At 39.2% G+C, this 17,910-nt stretch overlaps 1 protein-coding gene across 3 annotated transcripts in view; it reads left to right on the plus strand.

Annotated features, from left to right (window-relative positions):
• UBR2 (ubiquitin protein ligase E3 component n-recognin 2) overlaps positions 1–17,385 on the plus strand; it is a 115,639-nt gene extending 98,254 nt beyond the window's left edge. For all 3 annotated transcript variants that reach the window (XM_024765850.1, XM_024765849.1, XM_024765851.1), the window contains exons 40-47: positions 48–138; positions 1,475–1,605; positions 9,709–9,817; positions 12,029–12,085; positions 12,448–12,525; positions 13,252–13,422; positions 15,701–15,802; positions 17,129–17,385. In XM_024765850.1, coding sequence (XP_024621618.1) covers positions 48–138; positions 1,475–1,605; positions 9,709–9,817; positions 12,029–12,085; positions 12,448–12,525; positions 13,252–13,422; positions 15,701–15,802; positions 17,129–17,270 — 881 coding nt within the window. In that variant the 3' untranslated portion in view covers positions 17,271–17,385. The remainder of the gene's footprint in view (positions 1–47; positions 139–1,474; positions 1,606–9,708; positions 9,818–12,028; positions 12,086–12,447; positions 12,526–13,251; positions 13,423–15,700; positions 15,803–17,128) is intronic.
• The last annotated feature ends 525 nt before the right edge of the window (positions 17,386–17,910 follow it).

Consider the following 17,910-nt stretch of genomic DNA (forward strand, 5'->3'; position numbering starts at 1 on the left):
CCACTTAGCAGGCAAATACAGAGTACTAATATTGCCTTATCTTTCAGAAGAGAATGGCATGGATCAAGAAAATGCTTCTGGGGAAGAAGAATTAGCAGTTCTTGCTTTGTATAAAACACTTCACCAGTATACAGGAAGGTGAGGTCGTAATCTTTACACGATAGGCAGTTCCCCAAATACTAGGAGGTGATAGTATGAAAAACGAATTCATTTGTTAAATAAGGGAAGCTGCTGTCTGTTGACATGTTTAAAATAAGAGATGAGGGAGTGACCTGCAGGACTTCTCAACTTTTACTATACTAACATGATTGGAAATCTCAGAGAGGAGTAATATACAGCACTTCCCACACATTTTTAAGGTATATCCAGGGCCGGCAGGAGTGACATTCTTAGAACCTCATGTTATTGGAGTCATTGTGATTTGGTTACGACAGTTTCACTTGGCTTTCTTTTTTTTTTTAATTTTTGGCTGTGCTGAGTCTTGATTGCTTCGTGCGGACTTTCTTTAGTTGCGACGAGCAGGGGCTGGTCTTCCTTGTGGTGCGCGGGCTTCTCATTGCAGTGGCTTCTTTTGTTGTGGTGCACTGGTTCTAGTCACACGGGCTTCAGTAGTTGCAGCACATAGGCTTCAGTAGTTGCAGTGCACGGGCTCTAGGGCATGTGGGCTTCAAAAGTTGTGGCGTGCCAGCTCAGTAGTTGTGGCTCACAGGCTCTAGAGCGCTGGCTCAGTAGCTGTGGCACATGGGCTTAGTTGCTCTGCGGGATGTGGGATCTTCCCAGACCAGGGCTTGAACCCATGTCCCCTGCATTGGCAGGCAGATTCTTAACCACTGTGCCACCAGATAAGTCCCTTCACTTGGCTTTCTAACAGTATATGTCAAGAACCATACTGTTTGTTCTTTGACTAAGTTATCCCATTTCTGAGAATCCACACTAGCAAAATAATCCAACATATAGAAAAACCTACAGACATAAAGATGTACACTGATATTATTTATATTAGCAAAGAATTTGAAGCAATCTAAGAGTTTGCTTACAGGGAAGTAATTTAGTGTAGGTTATGATTTATGTTACCCAGAATCTTAAAATTCCAATAAAATTATGGTTTATGATCTGAAAATCATGTTAATTTTAAATTTTATGTGTTACAAGTACAACTGTGTAAGACACAGTAGTATGAAAATAGTTTTCCAAAGTAATACTCGCTGATATAAGGTTATAGAATAGTGGATAGTTTTTTTATTTTCCAAATTTTCTCTTTATATAGCTGTATAACTTTTACAAATTTTAATAACAGCATTAGAGGGTATATCACCAATTATACCTGACGTCCTGTAATAGTTAGGGCTACCCGTACCTTTTAAGCCAATGTGCTATCAATTCCAAATAGTAGTTGTCTGTTTTCACACTGTGCTATAACTAGAATGACCATTTTTTAATTACATTTCCCAGTTATCATTTTTCTCTTTCACAGTGCCTTGAAAGAAATGCACTCTGGTTGGCATCTGTTGAGGAATGTCAGAGCTGGAATCATGCCTTTCCTGAGGTGTTCTGCTTTGTTTTTCCATTACTTAAATGGAGTTCCTTCCCCACCTGAAATTCAAGGTAATTTCTAATTTCTTTCAAAATGTAGGAAATGTATGTAGTCTTTCACTCTAGCAAGTTAAGCATTAAAGTGCATTGCGAAAATGAAAACTTATTAGCAATTTAGGTCACAGCTAATTGACTATGGTGATGTACCGATTATATAATTGGATGCATGTTTATGTAAATATCTGATTTTATTTGGATGTCAGTAAATGTACTGATTTTGTACATGTACAAAAATGTACTTGTTTTGCTTTAAGATGTTAAAATTGTTCAATTGTGTATTATTCATAGACTGGGTTCTTCAGATTTTAAAAAGTGAAAAGTGACAAATTCAGGTGTGGTTTTTTGTTGCTTTTTTTTTTTAACTTTTGATTTTATATTGGAATATAGCCGATTAACAATGTTGTGATAGTTTCAGGTGCACAGCAAAGCAACTCAGCCGTACATACACATGTATCCAAACTCCCCTCCCATCCAGGCTGCCACATAACTTAGAGCAGGGTTCCCTGTGCTATACAGTAGGTCCTTGTTGGTTATCCATTTTAATTATGGCAGTGTGTACATGTCGATCCCAAACTCCCTGACTATCCCTTCCCTCCACCCTTCCCCCCCGGTAACCGTAAGTTTGTTCTCTAAGTCTATGAGCCTGTTTCTGTTTTGTAAATAAGTTCCTTTGTATCATTTCTTTTTAGATTCCACATATAAGAGATATCATATGATATTTCTCTTTCTCTGACTGACTTCATTCAGTATGGCAATCTCTAGGTCCATCCATGTTGCTACAAATGTCATTATTTCATTCTTTTTAATGGCTGAGCAGTATTCCGTTGTATATATGTACCACATTTGCTTTATCCATTCCTCTGTCGATGGACATTTAGGTTGCTTCCATGTCTTGGCTATTGTAAACAGCGCTGCAATGAACATTGGGGTGCGTGTATCCTTTCGGACCATGTTTTTCTCTGGATATATGCCCAGGAGTGGGATTGCAGGGTCAAATGGTAGCTCTATTTTTAGTTTTTTAAGGATCCTCCATACTGTTCTCCGTAGTGGCTGTACCAATTTACATTCCCACCGACAGTGTAGGAGGGTTCCCTTTTCTCCACACTCTCTCCAGCATTTATTGTTTGTGGATTTTTTGATGGTAGCCATTTTGACTGGTGTGAGGTGATACCTCATTGTACTTTTGATTTGCATTTCTCTAATAATTAGCGATGTTGAACATCTTCTCATCTGTCTTCTTTGGAGAAGTGTCTATATAGGTCTTCTGCCCATTTTTTGATTGGGTTGTTCGTTTTGATGATATTAAGCCTCATGAGGTGTTTGTAAATTTTGGAGACTAATCCCTTGTCGGTCACATCATTTGCAAATATTTTCTCCCAATCTGTGGGTTGTCTTTTCGTTTTGTTTATGATTTCCTTTGCTGTGCAAAAGCTTTTGAATTTAATTAGGTCCCATTTGTTTATTTTTTTTTTCCATTTGTTTATTTTTGTTTTTATTTCCATTATTATGGAAGACAGATTGAAAAGGATATTGCTGCAATTTATGCCAGAGAGTGTTCAGCCTATGTTTTCCTCTCAGGGTTTTTATAGTATCTGTTCTCACATTTAGGTCTTTAATCCATTTTGAGCTTATTTTTGTGTATGGTGTTAAAGAACCATCTAATTTCATTTTTTTACATGTAGCTGACCAGTTTTTCCAGCACCATTTGTTGAAGAGACTAGACTGTCTTTCCACCGTTGTGTAGTCTTGCCTCCTTTGTCATAGATTAATTGACCATAGGTGTGTGGGTTTATTTCTGGGCTTTCTATCCTGTTACATTGATCTATATATCTATTTTTGTGCCAGTACCATACTGTTTTGATGACTATAGGTAGTATAGAATGAAGTCAGGGAGCCTGATTCCTCCAGCTCCGTTTTTCTTTCTCAAGATTGCTTTGGCTATTCGGGGACTTTTGTGTCTCCATACAAATATTAAGATTTTTTGTTCTAATTCTGTGAAAACTGCCATTGGTAATTTTATAGGGATTCCATTGAATCCATAGATTGCCTTGGGTAGTATAGTCATTTTGACAATATTGATTCTTCCAATCCACTAACATGGTATATCTTTCCATCTGTTTGTGTCTTCTTTGATTTCTTTCATCAGTGTTTTATAGTTTTTGAATACAGATCTTTTGTCTCCTTAGGTAGCTTTATTCCTAGGTATTTCATTCTTTTTGATGCAGTGGTAAATGGGATTGTTTCTTGAATTTTCTTTCTGATCTTTCATAGTTTATAGAAATGCAACAGATTTCTGTGTATTAATTTTGTAACCTGCAACTTTACCAAATTCATTGATGAACTCTAGTAGTTTTCTGGTAGCATCTTTAGGATTTTCTATGTGTATAGTATCGTGTCATCTGCAAACAGTTACGGTTTTACTTCTTCTTTTCCAATTTGGATTCCTTTTATTTCTTTTTCTTCTCTAATTGCCATAGGTAGGACTTCCAAAATTATGTTGAATAAAAGTGGTGAGAGTGGACATCCTTGTCTTGTTCCTAATCTTAGAGGAAATGCTTTCAGCTTTTCACCATTGAGTATGATGTTAGCTGTAGGTTTGTTGTATATGGCCTTTATTATGTTGAGGTATGTTTCCTCTGTGCCCACTTTCTGGAGAGCTTTTATCATAAATGGGTGCTGAATGTTGTCAAAAGCTTTTTCTGCATCTTTTGAGATGATCATATGGTTTTTATTCTTCAATTTGTTGATGTAGTATATCACATTGATTTGCAGATACTGAAAAATCCTTGTATCCTTGGGATAAATCCCACTTGATTATGGTGTATGATCCTTTTAATGTATTGTTGGATTCGGATTGCTAGTATTTTGTTGAGACTTTTTGTGTCTATGTTCATCCGTGATATTGGCCTCTTTCTTTTTTTTTTTTTTAATATTTATTTGGTTGTGCCAGGTCTTAGTTGCAGCAAGTGGGCTCCTTAGTTGCAGCACACGGGCTTTTTAGTTGTGGCATGCAAACTCTCAGTTGCAACACGCACGTGGGGTCTAGTTCCCTGACCAGGGATCAAACCCGGGCCCTCTGCGTTGGGAGCACGGAGTCTTAACCACTGCGCCACCAGGGAAGTTCCAGCGTGTAATTTTCTTTTTTTCTTTGTGGTATCTTTGTCTGGTTTTGGTATCAGGGTGATGGTGGCCTCATAGAATAAGTTTGGGAGTTTTCCTTCCTCTGCAATCTTTTGGAACAGTTTCAGAAGGACAGGTGTTAGCTCTTCTCTAAATGTTTGATAAAATTCGCCTGTGAAGTCATCAGGTCCTGGACTTTTGTTTGTCGGAAGATTTTTAATCACAGCTTCAATTTCAGTGCTTATAATTGGTCTGTTCATATTTTCTATTTCTTCCTGGTTCAGTCTTGGGAGACTGTACCTTTCTAAGAATTTGTCCATTTCTTCCAGGTTGTCCATTTTATTGGCATATAGCCACGTGTAGTGTCTTATGATCCTTTGTATTTCTGTGGTGTCTGTTATAACTTCTCCTTTTTCGTTTCAAATTTTATTGATTTGAGTCCTCTCCCTTTTTTTCTTGATGAGTCTGGCTAGAGGTTTATCAGTCTTGTTTATCTTTTCAGAGAACCAGCTTTTAGTTTCATTGATCTTTGCTCTTACTTCCTCTGTCTCTGTTTCATTTATTTCTGCTCAGATCTTTATGACTTCTTTCCTTCTACTAACTTTGGGTTTTGTTTGTTCTTCTTTCTCTAGTTGCTTTAGGTGTAAGGTTGGGTTGTTTATGTGAGATTTTTCTTGTTTCCTGAGATAAGATTGTATTGCTATAAACTTCCATCTTAAAACTGCTTTTGCTGCATCCCATAGATTTTGGATTGTTGTGCTTTCATTTGTCTCTAGGTATTTTTTGATTTCCCCTTTTATTTCTTCAGTGATCCATTGGTTGTTCAGTAGCATACTGTTTAGCCTCCATGTGTGTGTTTTTTGTAGTTTTTTTCTTACAGTTTATTTTTAATCTCATAACATTGTTATCGGAAGATGCTTGATATGATTTCAGTTTTCTTAAATTTACCGAGGCTCGCCTTGTGGCCTAGCATGTGGTCAATCCTGGAGAATGTTCTGTGTGCACTGGAGAAGAAAGTGTATTCTGTTGCTTTTGGATGAAATGCTCTATAAATATCAGTTAAGTCCATCTGGTCTAATGTGTCGTTTAAGGCCTGTGCTTCTTTATTGATTTTCTGTCTATCCATTGATGACAATGATGTGTTCAAGTCTCCCAGTATTATTGTGTTACTGTCGATCTCTACCTTTATGGCTGTTAGTATTTGCCTTATATATTGAGGTGCTCCTATGTTGGGTGCATATATATTTACAGTTGTTATATCTTCTTCTTTGATTGATCCCTTGATCATTGTGTAGTGTCCTTCTTTGTCTCATAACAGTCTTTATTTTAAAGTTTATTTTATCTGATATGAGTATTGCTACTCCAGCTTTCTTGTGATTTCTGTTTGCGTGGAATACCTTCTTGCATCTCACTTTCAGTCTGTATGGGTCCCTAGGTCTGAGGTGGGTCTCCTGTAGACAGCATGTATATGGGTCTTGTTTTTGTATCCACTCAGCCAGTCTGTGTCTTTTGATTGGTGCATTTAATCCATTTACATGTAAGGTAATTACCAATATGTGTATTCCTGTTGCCATTTTCTTAATTGTTTTGGGTTTGTTTTTGTAGGTCTTTTTTCTTCCCTTCTTCTTTTGCTCTCTTCTCTTGTGTTTTGATGACCATCTTTAGTGTTGTGTTTGGGTTGCTTTTTCTTTTTTGTATGTGTATCTTCCGTAGGTTTTGGTTTTGCTGTTCCCATGCAGTCTTTTTGTTGTTGTTGTTGTTGTTGTTTTACTTATTTATTTTCAGCTGCATTGGGTCTTCGTTGCTGCGTGCAGTCTTTCTCTAGTTGCAGCAAGTGGGGGCTACTCTTCATTGCAGTGTGCAGGCTTCTCATTGTGGTGGCTTCTCTTGTTGCAGAGCATGGGCTCTAGGCGTGCAGGCTTTGGTAGTTGTGGCACATGGGCTCAGTAGTTGTGGCTCGCGGGCTCTAGATCACAGGCTCAGTAGTTGTGGCATACAGGCTTAGTTGCTCCACAGCATGTGGGATCTTCCTGGATCAGGGTTCGAACCCATGTCCTCTGCATTGGCAAGCAGATTCTTAACCACTGCACCACCAGGGAAGCCCTCCCATGCGGTTTTGATACAGCAGTCTATGTATGTACAAGGTTTTTTGTTTTTTAAGTTGCTAGTCCCTTTCCCACTTAGAGGAGGAGTTCCTTTAGCATTTGTTGCAAAGCTGGACTGGTAGTGCTGAATTCTCTTAGCTTTTGCTTGTCTGTAAAGCTTTTGATTTCTTTGTCAAATCTGAATGAGATCCTTGCTGGGTAAAGTATTCATGGTTGTAGTTTCTTCCCTTACATCACTTTAAATATATTGTGCCACTCCCTCTGGCTTGCAGAGTTTCTGCTGAGAAATCAGCTGATAACCTTATGGGAGTTCCCTTGTATGTTATTTGTCATATTTCCCTTGTTGATTTTTTTCTTTGTCTTTAAGTTTTGTTGATTTGATTACTGTGTGTCTCGTTGTGCTCCTCCTTGGGTTTATCCTGCCTGGGACTCTGTGCGCTTCCTGGACTTCGTTGACTGTTTTCTTTCCTATGTTAGGGAAGTTTTCAGCTATTATCTCTTCAAACATTTTCTTGGGTCCTTTCTCTTCTCCTTCTGGGACCCCTATAATGCAAATGTTGGTGCATTTAATGTTGTCCCAGAGGTCTCTTAGGCTGTCTTCATTTCTTTTCATTCTTTTTTCTTTATTCTGTTCTGCAGTAGTGATTTCCACCGTTCTGTCTTCCAGGTCACTTATCCAGTCTTCTGCCTCAGTTATTCTGCTATTGATTCCTTCTAGTGTATTTTTCATTTTAATTATTGTATTGTTCATCTCTGTTTGTTTGTTCTTTAGTTCTTCTAGGTCTTTGTTAAACATTTCTTACATCTTCTCAATCTTTGCCTCCATTCTTTTTCCGAGATCTTGGGTCACTTCACTATCATTATTCTGAATTCTTTATCTGGAAGGTTTCCTGTCTCCACTTCATTTAGTTGTTCTTCTGGGGTTTTTATCTTGTTCCTTCATCTGTGACTTAATCCTCTGCCTTTTCGTTTTGTCTAACTTTGTGATTGTGGTTTTCGTTCTGCAGGCTGTAGGATTGTAGTTCTTCTTGCTTCAGCTCGCGGGCTCTAGATCACAGTCTCAGTAGTTGTGGCATACAGGCTTAGTTGCTCCACAGCATGTGGGATCTTCCTGGATCAGGGTTCGAACCCATGTCCTCTGCATTGGCAAGCAGATTCTTAACCACTGCACCACCAGGGAAGCCCTCCCATGCGGTTTTGATACAGCAGTCTATGTATGTACAAGGTTTTTTGTTTTTTAAGTTGCTAGTCCCTTTCCCACTTAGAGGAGGAGTTCCTTTAGCATTTGTTGCAAAGCTGGACTGGTAGTGCTGAATTCTCTTAGCTTTTGCTTGTCTGTAAAGCTTTTGATTTCTTTGTCAAATCTGAATGAGATCCTTGCTGGGTAAAGTATTCATGGTTGTAGTTTCTTCCCTTACATCACTTTAAATATATTGTGCCACTCCCTCTGGCTTGCAGAGTTTCTGCTGAGAAATCAGCTGATAACCTTATGGGAGTTCCCTTGTATGTTATTTGTCATATTTCCCTTGTTGATTTTTTTCTTTGTCTTTAAGTTTTGTTGATTTGATTACTGTGTGTCTCGTTGTGCTCCTCCTTGGGTTTATCCTGCCTGGGACTCTGTGCGCTTCCTGGACTTCGTTGACTGTTTTCTTTCCTATGTTAGGGAAGTTTTCAGCTATTATCTCTTCAAACATTTTCTTGGGTCCTTTCTCTTCTCCTTCTGGGACCCCTATAATGCAAATGTTGGTGCATTTAATGTTGTCCCAGAGGTCTCTTAGGCTGTCTTCATTTCTTTTCATTCTTTTTTCTTTATTCTGTTCTGCAGTAGTGATTTCCACCGTTCTGTCTTCCAGGTCACTTATCCAGTCTTCTGCCTCAGTTATTCTGCTATTGATTCCTTCTAGTGTATTTTTCATTTTAATTATTGTATTGTTCATCTCTGTTTGTTTGTTCTTTAGTTCTTCTAGGTCTTTGTTAAACATTTCTTACATCTTCTCAATCTTTGCCTCCATTCTTTTTCCGAGATCTTGGGTCACTTCACTATCATTATTCTGAATTCTTTATCTGGAAGGTTTCCTGTCTCCACTTCATTTAGTTGTTCTTCTGGGGTTTTTATCTTGTTCCTTCATCTGTGACTTAATCCTCTGCCTTTTCGTTTTGTCTAACTTTGTGATTGTGGTTTTCGTTCTGCAGGCTGTAGGATTGTAGTTCTTCTTGCTTCTGCTGTCTGCCCCCCTCAAGTATTTTTTAATCTGAAACATGAGGCCTTGAAGTTCAAAATAGCCATAATTACACATAAATCTGATTTTAATGTAGGAATTAAAGGTAGACTTAAAGTTTACTGTACCTCATAGTGCCTGGCACAAGTCATGGGGTGCCTGCATGTTATGCTGCTCTCTAAAAGTTTGTTGAATAGCATCTCCATTCAGCTAGTTGTCCAGGCACCATTGAGAGAATAATTTACCCTTCCTAATCATTTTCAGTGATGATTAAGTTAGTGTTTAAATCCATCTCTCGGTGATAAAATCATCTTATGTCTCTGTACTGCCTTATACTTTTCCAGAGCTACCCATGTTATTTTTGTCAATTAATGTTCACAACCCCATGAAGTATATCACACAGGTACCCCATTTTGCAGATGGTAAAACTGAAACATCAAGAAATTGTGACCAGTTTGGTAAAGGAGTAGCCTGACTCCACTTTCAGTTGTGTCATTTTCTGTGGGTCCCTTCCATGTGCCATCTTACTTACTTCCTACAGGTTATGTACCTAGCAAAATTGAACTATTTCACCTCGTGCCTTTTTTGTTTTAAGCTCTGCTGTTGCTTACTCTCCTATAGGATCTACTCTTGGTTGTTATATGCAAAACTGTTTTCTTCTCTATTTGCAGCTTCTGGAACAAGCCATTTTGAACATTTATGTAACTATCTTTCCCTGCCAAACAACTTCATTTGCCTTTTTCAAGAAAATAAGGAGATAATGAAGTTACTGATTGAAAGGTAACGATTATACACTTTTCTTCTTTATATTGGAATATATATATATGGAAACAAACTTCAGTTTATCACATATTTTACAAAATTCTCAGATAGCCTGGCAGAATTCAATCCATGTGATTCAAAGTATAATTATTAGGCCTTCTTAGTTAAGGATTTACCTTTATGGTGAGATTTTTGCCAGGCCTACTGAATAGCATAAGCATATTTGCCTGGAAGGAGAGTAGTGGTGGAAATGTTTATTTCCTCATATTAACTTACTTGTTAAATACTATGTTCTGTAGATTTTGAAACTGAAAGAAACCTTAAGGGTTATCTAGTCTAATATCCTCACTTTATTATTTTATTTTATTTTATTGATTGATTGCTGCTTTGGGTCTTCATTGCTGCGTGCGTGCTGTCTCTAGATGCAGTGAGCGGTGGCTACTCTTCATTGCAGTGCACGGGCTTCTCATTGTGATGGCTTCTCTCGTTGCAGAGCACAGGCTCTAGGCATGCGGGCTTCAGTAGTTGTGGCTTCAGTAGTTGTGGCTCATGGGCTCTAGAGTGCAGGCTCAGTAGTTGTGGTACACGGGCTTAGTTGCTCCATGGCATGTGGGATCTTCCCGGACCAGGGCTCGAACCTGTGTCACCTGCATTGTCAGGCGGATTCTTAACCACTGCACCACCAGGGACACCCTATCCTCAGTTTATATTTGAGAAAACTGAAGTCTAGAGAAATTGACCCGTTAATCATGTCAAGTTAGTGACTAAGTTAAGAATAAAATTTGGCTGATTTACCCACAGAATGGGAGAAAATGTTTGCAAATCATATATCTGATAAGGGAGTAATAGCCAGAATATATATATCTGGATTTCCTACATCTCAGCAACAAAAAAGCAAGCAACCCATTATAAAATGAGCAAAGGACTTCTCCAAAGAAGATATACAAATGGTCAATAAGCAAAGCACATGAAAAAATACTAAACATCACTAGTCATCAGGGAAATGCAAATAAAAATCACAGTGAGATACCACTTCATACCCATTAGAACCGCTGTAATGAAAAAGGCAGACGTTAATAACACATGTTGGTGAGGATGTCAGGAAACTGGAATCCATGTACACTGTCGGTAGGAATAGAAAATGGTACAGCTGCTCTGGAAAACAGTATGGTGATTCCTCAAAAAGTTAAGCAGAATTACTCTATGATCCAGTAGCTTCACTTCTAGGTGTATATTGCAAAAGAATTGAAAGGAGGAACTCATAGAATTTTGTACACGCATGTTCATAGCAGCATTATTCACAATAGCCAAGAGGTGGAAACAACCCAAATGTCCATAAACCAATGAATGGATAAACAAAATGTGTTATATACATTCAGTGGAGTATTATTCAGCCTTAAAAAGGTAGGAAATTCTTACACGTGCTACAATGTGGATGAAACTTGAAGGCAGCCTAAGTGAAATAAGCCAGTCACAAAAGAACAAACATTACGTTTCTATTTATATGAGGTACCTAGAATAGTGAAATTCATAGAGGCAGAAAATAGAATGGTGGTTGCCAGGGGCTGGGGGTAGGGGGAGGAATGGGTTAGTGTTTAACAAGCACAGAATTTCATTTGAGAAAGCTGAAAAAGTTCTGGAGACAGAGGTGGTGATGATTGCCCAACAGCCTCAATATACTTAATGCCACAGAACTGTACACTTTAAAATGGTTAAAACAGTAAATTTTATGTTCTGTGTATTTTACCACAATTAAAACATTTTTATTTTATATGAGTGTTCTAGCTCTAGATTATAAGAGCTTCTCATTGATTCAGACTGTTTTGGTTTGGGTTTTGGTTTGGTATTTTTGGCCACACTGCGTGGCTTGCAAGATCTTAGTTCCCTGACCAGGGATTGAACCTGTGCCCTTGGCAATGAGAGCGCAGAGTCCTAACCATTGGACCACCAGGGAATTCCCCAGACCGGTTTTTCACAGTGTCCAATTAGTGGGGGTAATAGCACGTTTTAATATGTTAAGCATTGTTGCTTTCAGAAAATCAAAGGTCATATTCTTCTGATTTTAAAATATGGTAGGCAAAGTATGTGGTATTCCTCTAAGCTTCTTATGAAGAGATAAATATAATAAGCCAAGAAAACTGTTTCTCTCTTACTGGATTTAGAGAAGAAAATTTTTTAGTTCTAGCCCTTCAAAAGTAAAAAATTTTTTTTTCTCCATTTACATTAAAGTTGGTGTCATAACATTGAAGTTAAGAGATACCTGGAAGGTGAAAGAGACGCTATAAGGTAAGCTGAAGATTGTCAAAGACTTGGTTGGAGGCAAGAAGTAGGAAGGACGAAAAAAAAAAAAAAAAAAAAAAAAAGAAGTAGGAAGGACGCAGGATATAAGTGTACAGGACAGCCCATTGTCCTGATAATTCATCCGGAGTTCTTCAAGTAAAAATGTGAGCCCTAAGGCCCTACGTTATTTAAGCGTGCATTTTAAAAGTTCTCACTGTGGCTTTTTGCTGCTGTGGGTAGGGCCCAGTCACTCAGATTCAGGCTTCCTTTATTTATTTTGACTAAGTTAAGAGTTTCCCTGTCATTGTTACAATATGTCCTCATATTAACTGGGTTTTTTATGTGGTTTTTGTTTTGTTTTGTTTTAGCTATCCAAGAGAATCTAACAAATTAATAGACCTTCCAGAGGATTACAGCAGCCTCATTAATCAAGCATCTAATTTCTCGTAAGTTTTTATATTAGCTTATTGAGCACTTCCTACCACTGGAAACGCTCACTTCTCTACACAGAACTTGAAGGATTTTGTCATTGTTTTCTTTTGTTTGGGTAGGGAAACCATAACATCAGTAGTACCACCTAACTTGTACTACCAAACTTGTAAAAAGCATGATTCCATGTTTCAGAATAAGGTATGAGAAAGGGGGTGATGAGGGACAAGTTTGATTCCTTAGATGTTATCTAAACAATTTGCACTTTAAATAACACATTAACTACAAATGGTTATGTTCCTAAGCAGTTATTATTATTTTGCATATATTATTATTTTAAGCTTTAGAATAGCATTGTACATTATCCTATAGCTTTTTTCACTCAGCATTGTTTGTAAGATTTATTTATACATTTGACACATATAATTTTTAATTCATCAGTTTTCACTATTGTGTAGTACTTCATTATATGACAGTAGCAGTAATTTTTTTTAATTTTTTAATTTACATATTTTTTTCCTCCTATTGATAATTTTATTTCTCTTTTCTCCACTTGTTGATTGTTTCAGTACATGGTATGTGAGATGTTACCTATTCTAGAAATAAATTTGCCTGGTCCATAGTCTGTATGCATCTTCAGCTCTACTTGATATTGCAGAATTTTTTTCCAGGGCAGTTTTACCACCCTCAGCTCTTCAGCCAGTCTTTTAGAGCCTTGACTTGTGCTTTTTTATTTCATGGAGGTGCCCCAAATCAGGTGGTGACAAGAGCAGAGCCCCAACTCTGTGCCTTGTATGTGGAACTCTGCTGTGCTCCCAGAGCTACTGCTGTCAGACGGAGTTGGAAGGGGAGGACGTGGGAGCTTGCACCGCCCACACCTACTCCTGTGGTTCTGGGGTGGGCATCTTCCTGAGGTAAGGCCCTGGAAGGAGCTTTCTAGCTTTGGATCTGCCACAGTAGACATCTGTTGAGGGGTGGAACTAGAAACTACTCCACTGCAGAGATTTGAGGCCACTCTTTTATTCATCTGAGGAAAATGGGGAGCCTTGTCTCCACACATCTCATATTTGGCTCATGCTAACTCTGTGCTGTTCTTTCATTATCACTTCCATCCCCATGACAATTCTGTTCTTTCTTTGTGCCTCATTGTAATGTGAAACTTCTAGCTGTGTTTGGTTTTCTACCCAGGCACAGTCAGAATTACTCCTTTTGTTGTATCCTCATGGTTGGATTCATACATATCACAGGCTGATGTATGTAGTTGTGTACATTTGACAATGTGCAGCAAATACTTATCAGTGACTGTGTAATGGATATTGAGAATGCAGCAGTCAACAAAGCATACGAAAATCTCTGCCTTCATGGAGCTCAGTTTCTAGTGAGGGAGATAGAAAATAAAATAAGAATTTAGAAAGCAATCCATGCAGAGGAGAAAAAATAAACTAGGGAGGGGAATATGAAATGGCAGCTGGAGAGTTGAATTTTAGATAGGGAACCAGGGAAGGTTCCCTGGGAAGGTGACTTGAATAAAGACCTAAAGAAGTGGGGAGAACATTCTCGGCAGGGAGCAGCAAGTGCAGAATTGCTGGGGAGTGTGCCTGCCGTGTTCAAGAAAGAGCAAGGACAAAATTCATCTAACTGTCCTGTAAAAATGGATAGGTTTTTTTAAAAAAAATTATCCCTCAATAAAATTTATTTTTTAAAAAAAAGGAATTCCCTGGCAGTCCAGTGGTTAGGACTCCATGCTTTCACTGCTGAGGGTGCAGGTTAAATCCCTGGTCGGGGAACTAAGATCCCACAAGCCGCATGGCATGGCCAAAAAATAAAGAAAGAAAAATAAAAAAAGAAAAGAAACAACAAGGAGGCTGCTGCTACTGCAGTAGTGAGCACAAGGGGGAGAGTCATGGGCCTGGTGTGTCCTAGCGAGGTCTCTGAGTGAGATGGAAGCTATCACAGGGTCTGAAGGCGAGAAGTGACATGAGTTTGAGCTCCTCTGGGGCATAGATTATATCCACATCTTAGTCACCTTAGTACCCCCCAGTGCCTGACAATTTCTTGTATATGATAGGTTCTCAATAGATATTGAGATGAGCTGAATTGTTAACACCAGAAAAAGTTAAGCAAACCTCTCAAAGGGATCAGGAGGCACATTTTTTTAAAAACCCTTAGGAGAAATGTAAAAGTAGCATTTTACCTTGTGTGGCACATTTCAGAATTCTTTTAGTCGTGTAGAGTGTTGCTTTGTGTTTCAGGTCAACCTAGTTCGTAATATTTGTGTACCTTTTTTTTTTTTTTAATTTTTGGCTGCATTGGGTCTTCATTGCTGCACAGTCTTTCTCTAGTTGCGGCATGTGAGCTTTCTCTATTTGCAGCGAGTGGAGGCTACTCTTCATTGCAGTGCACGGGCTTCTCATTGCAGTGGCTTCTCTTGTTGTGGAGCACGGGCTCAGTAGTTGTGGCTCGCGGGCTCTAGAGCACAGGCTCAGTAGTTGTGGTGCACGGCCTTAGTTGCTCCACAACACGTGGGACCTTCCTAGACCAGGGATCGAACCGTGTCCCCTGCGTTGGCAGGCAGATTCTTAACCACTGTGCCACCAGGAAAGCCCTGTGTACAATTCTTTAAATGAATAATTTCCTCATAATAGTGGTTGATACATAAATGACTACCTTATGTTTAGAAGTAGTTAACTTTCTCACACTTAATTTTTTAAATGCCACTATTATATGAGCTGTTGAATCCTAATCCTAAATGTCCCTCTCCCTCCTTATGTTGGTTACAATACAATCCTTTTAGTTATTTTTAAACGTAGGCAGGGGTGTTGATACTTTTTCAAGTGTCTCTGCTATAAACGCCATTTATTCTCTTCCAACAGTGGTTTTGTTTGTTTATATTTATTTATTGATATATAGTTGATTTATAATATTGCACTAGTTTCAGGTGTACATCATAATGATCCGGTGTTTTTTTGTTTTGTTTTTTGCAGGTTATATTCCATTATAGGTTATTACAAGTTATTAGGTATAATTCCCTGTGCTATACAGTAAATCCTTGTTGCTTATCTGTTTTATGTATAATAGTTTGTGTCTGTTAACCCCATATTCCCAATGGTTTTGTTTACTTTTATAAGAGTTCAGTCCATTTGGAACTGAATCCAAACCTTGGTTACTAATGTATAAATGGTCTCTCTACAGAGTACGGGAATGTCAAGTGCTATTTTTAGCTGGCAAAACCAAAGGCTGTTTTTATTCTCCTCCTTACCTTGATGACTATGGGGAGACTGACCAGGGACTCAGGTAAGGCCCATCCTGGGGAACTAGGTTGACTGGCCCTGGGCCACCAGAGCCTTCAGCATGGGGTGAACACAATGAACCTTGTGGTCCTGAAGCCTGCCTGCTAACTGCCTGGAGGGTTAGCACAAGTGGCTGTTGTCTGTGGACACTTCCAAGGAGGCTACCCTGGCTGTCTGGTTTGACATTCCCATTCCCAGCCCTCAGAGTGTCATGAAGGCCGTCAAGATACATAAGGGGAAAAAATGGGACAGAGTGCAACCTTTTTCCATTTCTTACTCCAGAGAGCTGTTTGAATTGTCCTGCGGCATCCACAGCATCAGAGCACTGCAGGGATAGCTCTTGGTAACTTGTGCGGCTTTGTATGGGAGACCCGGTCCCCTTCGAGTGATATAAAAGAGCAAATCTTGATTGATAAGAGATGTGCTTATCTTACTACATAAGAATCTGAGAGAACAAAGATTTAGAACATATAGAGCAATACAACAGTATTTGAGGCTTAATCACTTCTACTTTGGTAGCTTCTGTTACATCACAAGCAAAATGCTAACAGCAGTTCCTTCAAGCACTGTTAAAGAACTTTCAGATCATTTCTTTTTGCCCAAATGGGATAAAAGTCTTAACCTAGATGTAACTTCCCAGCCTTGGGGAGCAGAAGTTGAAGTCCTGGAAACCAAGGCAAGGTAAGTAGATGGGTTCCTCAGGCACTTGACTGCAAGGATACGGGCTTGTGCTACCTGTTGATGGTTCTTACCGTTGCTCTGAGAAATGTGGGCTCTTAGGAGGAAGAGCTCTGGACGGAGAGTGAGAGGACTGGCACTCTGAGTCAGGAGCCAAGGCCCCGGGCGTGAGCTCACCAGTGCCTGTGCTTTGGTTAAATTAGACCCCAAAGTTATTCACATTTGACTGCTTTGCTTAGACTTTGTAGCTGAAAGACAGTACTTAGAAGAACATTTTCACCCCTGCAATTTTTCCATCCTCTCCCCTGCCCCTCCCTGTTTTACGTTTTTACCAACAAAATGGATAACAAATGCATAGTTTTAGCCTCTCAGCGTAAACCCTCCTGCTCAACCCCACCCCCAATTCCTCACCCCAGTCTGAGTAGGTGTAGCTTGTGTTCATTTTCCTCTTCTTTTCAGCACTTACTCCCCTTCAGCTGCTCCTAGCAAACCGTCAGAGCTAACACATTAATAGCCACAGGCGCCTGCCAAACAGAAATTCTGCAGAGGATCTAAAACCAATAACTTGTAACTTCTCCTAAATCAGGAAAGATTGGAGTATAATAGATGAATAAACCGAATGCATCCTGAGTGACATGTGTCTTCTTTCTAGACGGGGAAATCCTTTACATTTGTGCAGAGAGCGATTTAAGAAGATTCAGAAGCTCTGGCACCAGCACAGTATCACAGAGGAAATTGGACATGCACAGGAAGCAAATCAGACACTGGTTGGCATTGACTGGCAACATTTATAATTACTTCACTACCAAATACATAAATTTGGATTTTTGTAACCCAGTTCGCTTTTCAAGAAAGAGAATAGGAAATAGGTTCTACTGAATTTGGAAATAAATTCTTTATTTAAGCTTTTCTTCCTAGTTTTATTTTTATAGTTTCTGGCTCCAGAGACTGATGAAAATCATCTTCTATCAGCAGATTTTCTTGCGTCGTTTGCTGTGTACTTCAAATGTAACTTCTTGAATTTTAGAATCCAGGAAGGAGCTTCTCTTCCTGGGCTGGACTCAACCCCTTTGTGGGCATCTGACTGCATTTGACTGTTCCCAGTAGTCTGAGCCGTGTCACATTACTGAACACAGGGAACTCCAGGCCTGAAGCTGCTGCAACAGCAGCAGGAAACAAAGTCTCTGGTCTTTTGGGGTCACACTTCCTGATCCCTCTCAGTGACTCTCAACGTTGGGCCTGGGTCAGTGTCCCCACAGCTGATGGGACCCTACCTCTAAGCAAAACAGTGGATTTCAAAAGTGGCATTCCCTTGTCTCTACCGGCTGTGAGGGGGTTGGGGGACTCTCATGCTGGAGGAACCTGTGGGAAGAAGGAAAGAAGGTGGTGTCTTTGTGTGCTGGGTGATTTTCAGGGCTATACAAGGTGGGATTC

This window comes from Neophocaena asiaeorientalis, unplaced genomic scaffold (genome assembly GCF_003031525.2).
Source record: "Neophocaena asiaeorientalis asiaeorientalis breed wild unplaced genomic scaffold, Neophocaena_asiaeorientalis_V1.1 scaffold46, whole genome shotgun sequence".
Classification (NCBI taxonomy): Eukaryota; Metazoa; Chordata; class Mammalia; order Artiodactyla; family Phocoenidae; genus Neophocaena; species Neophocaena asiaeorientalis.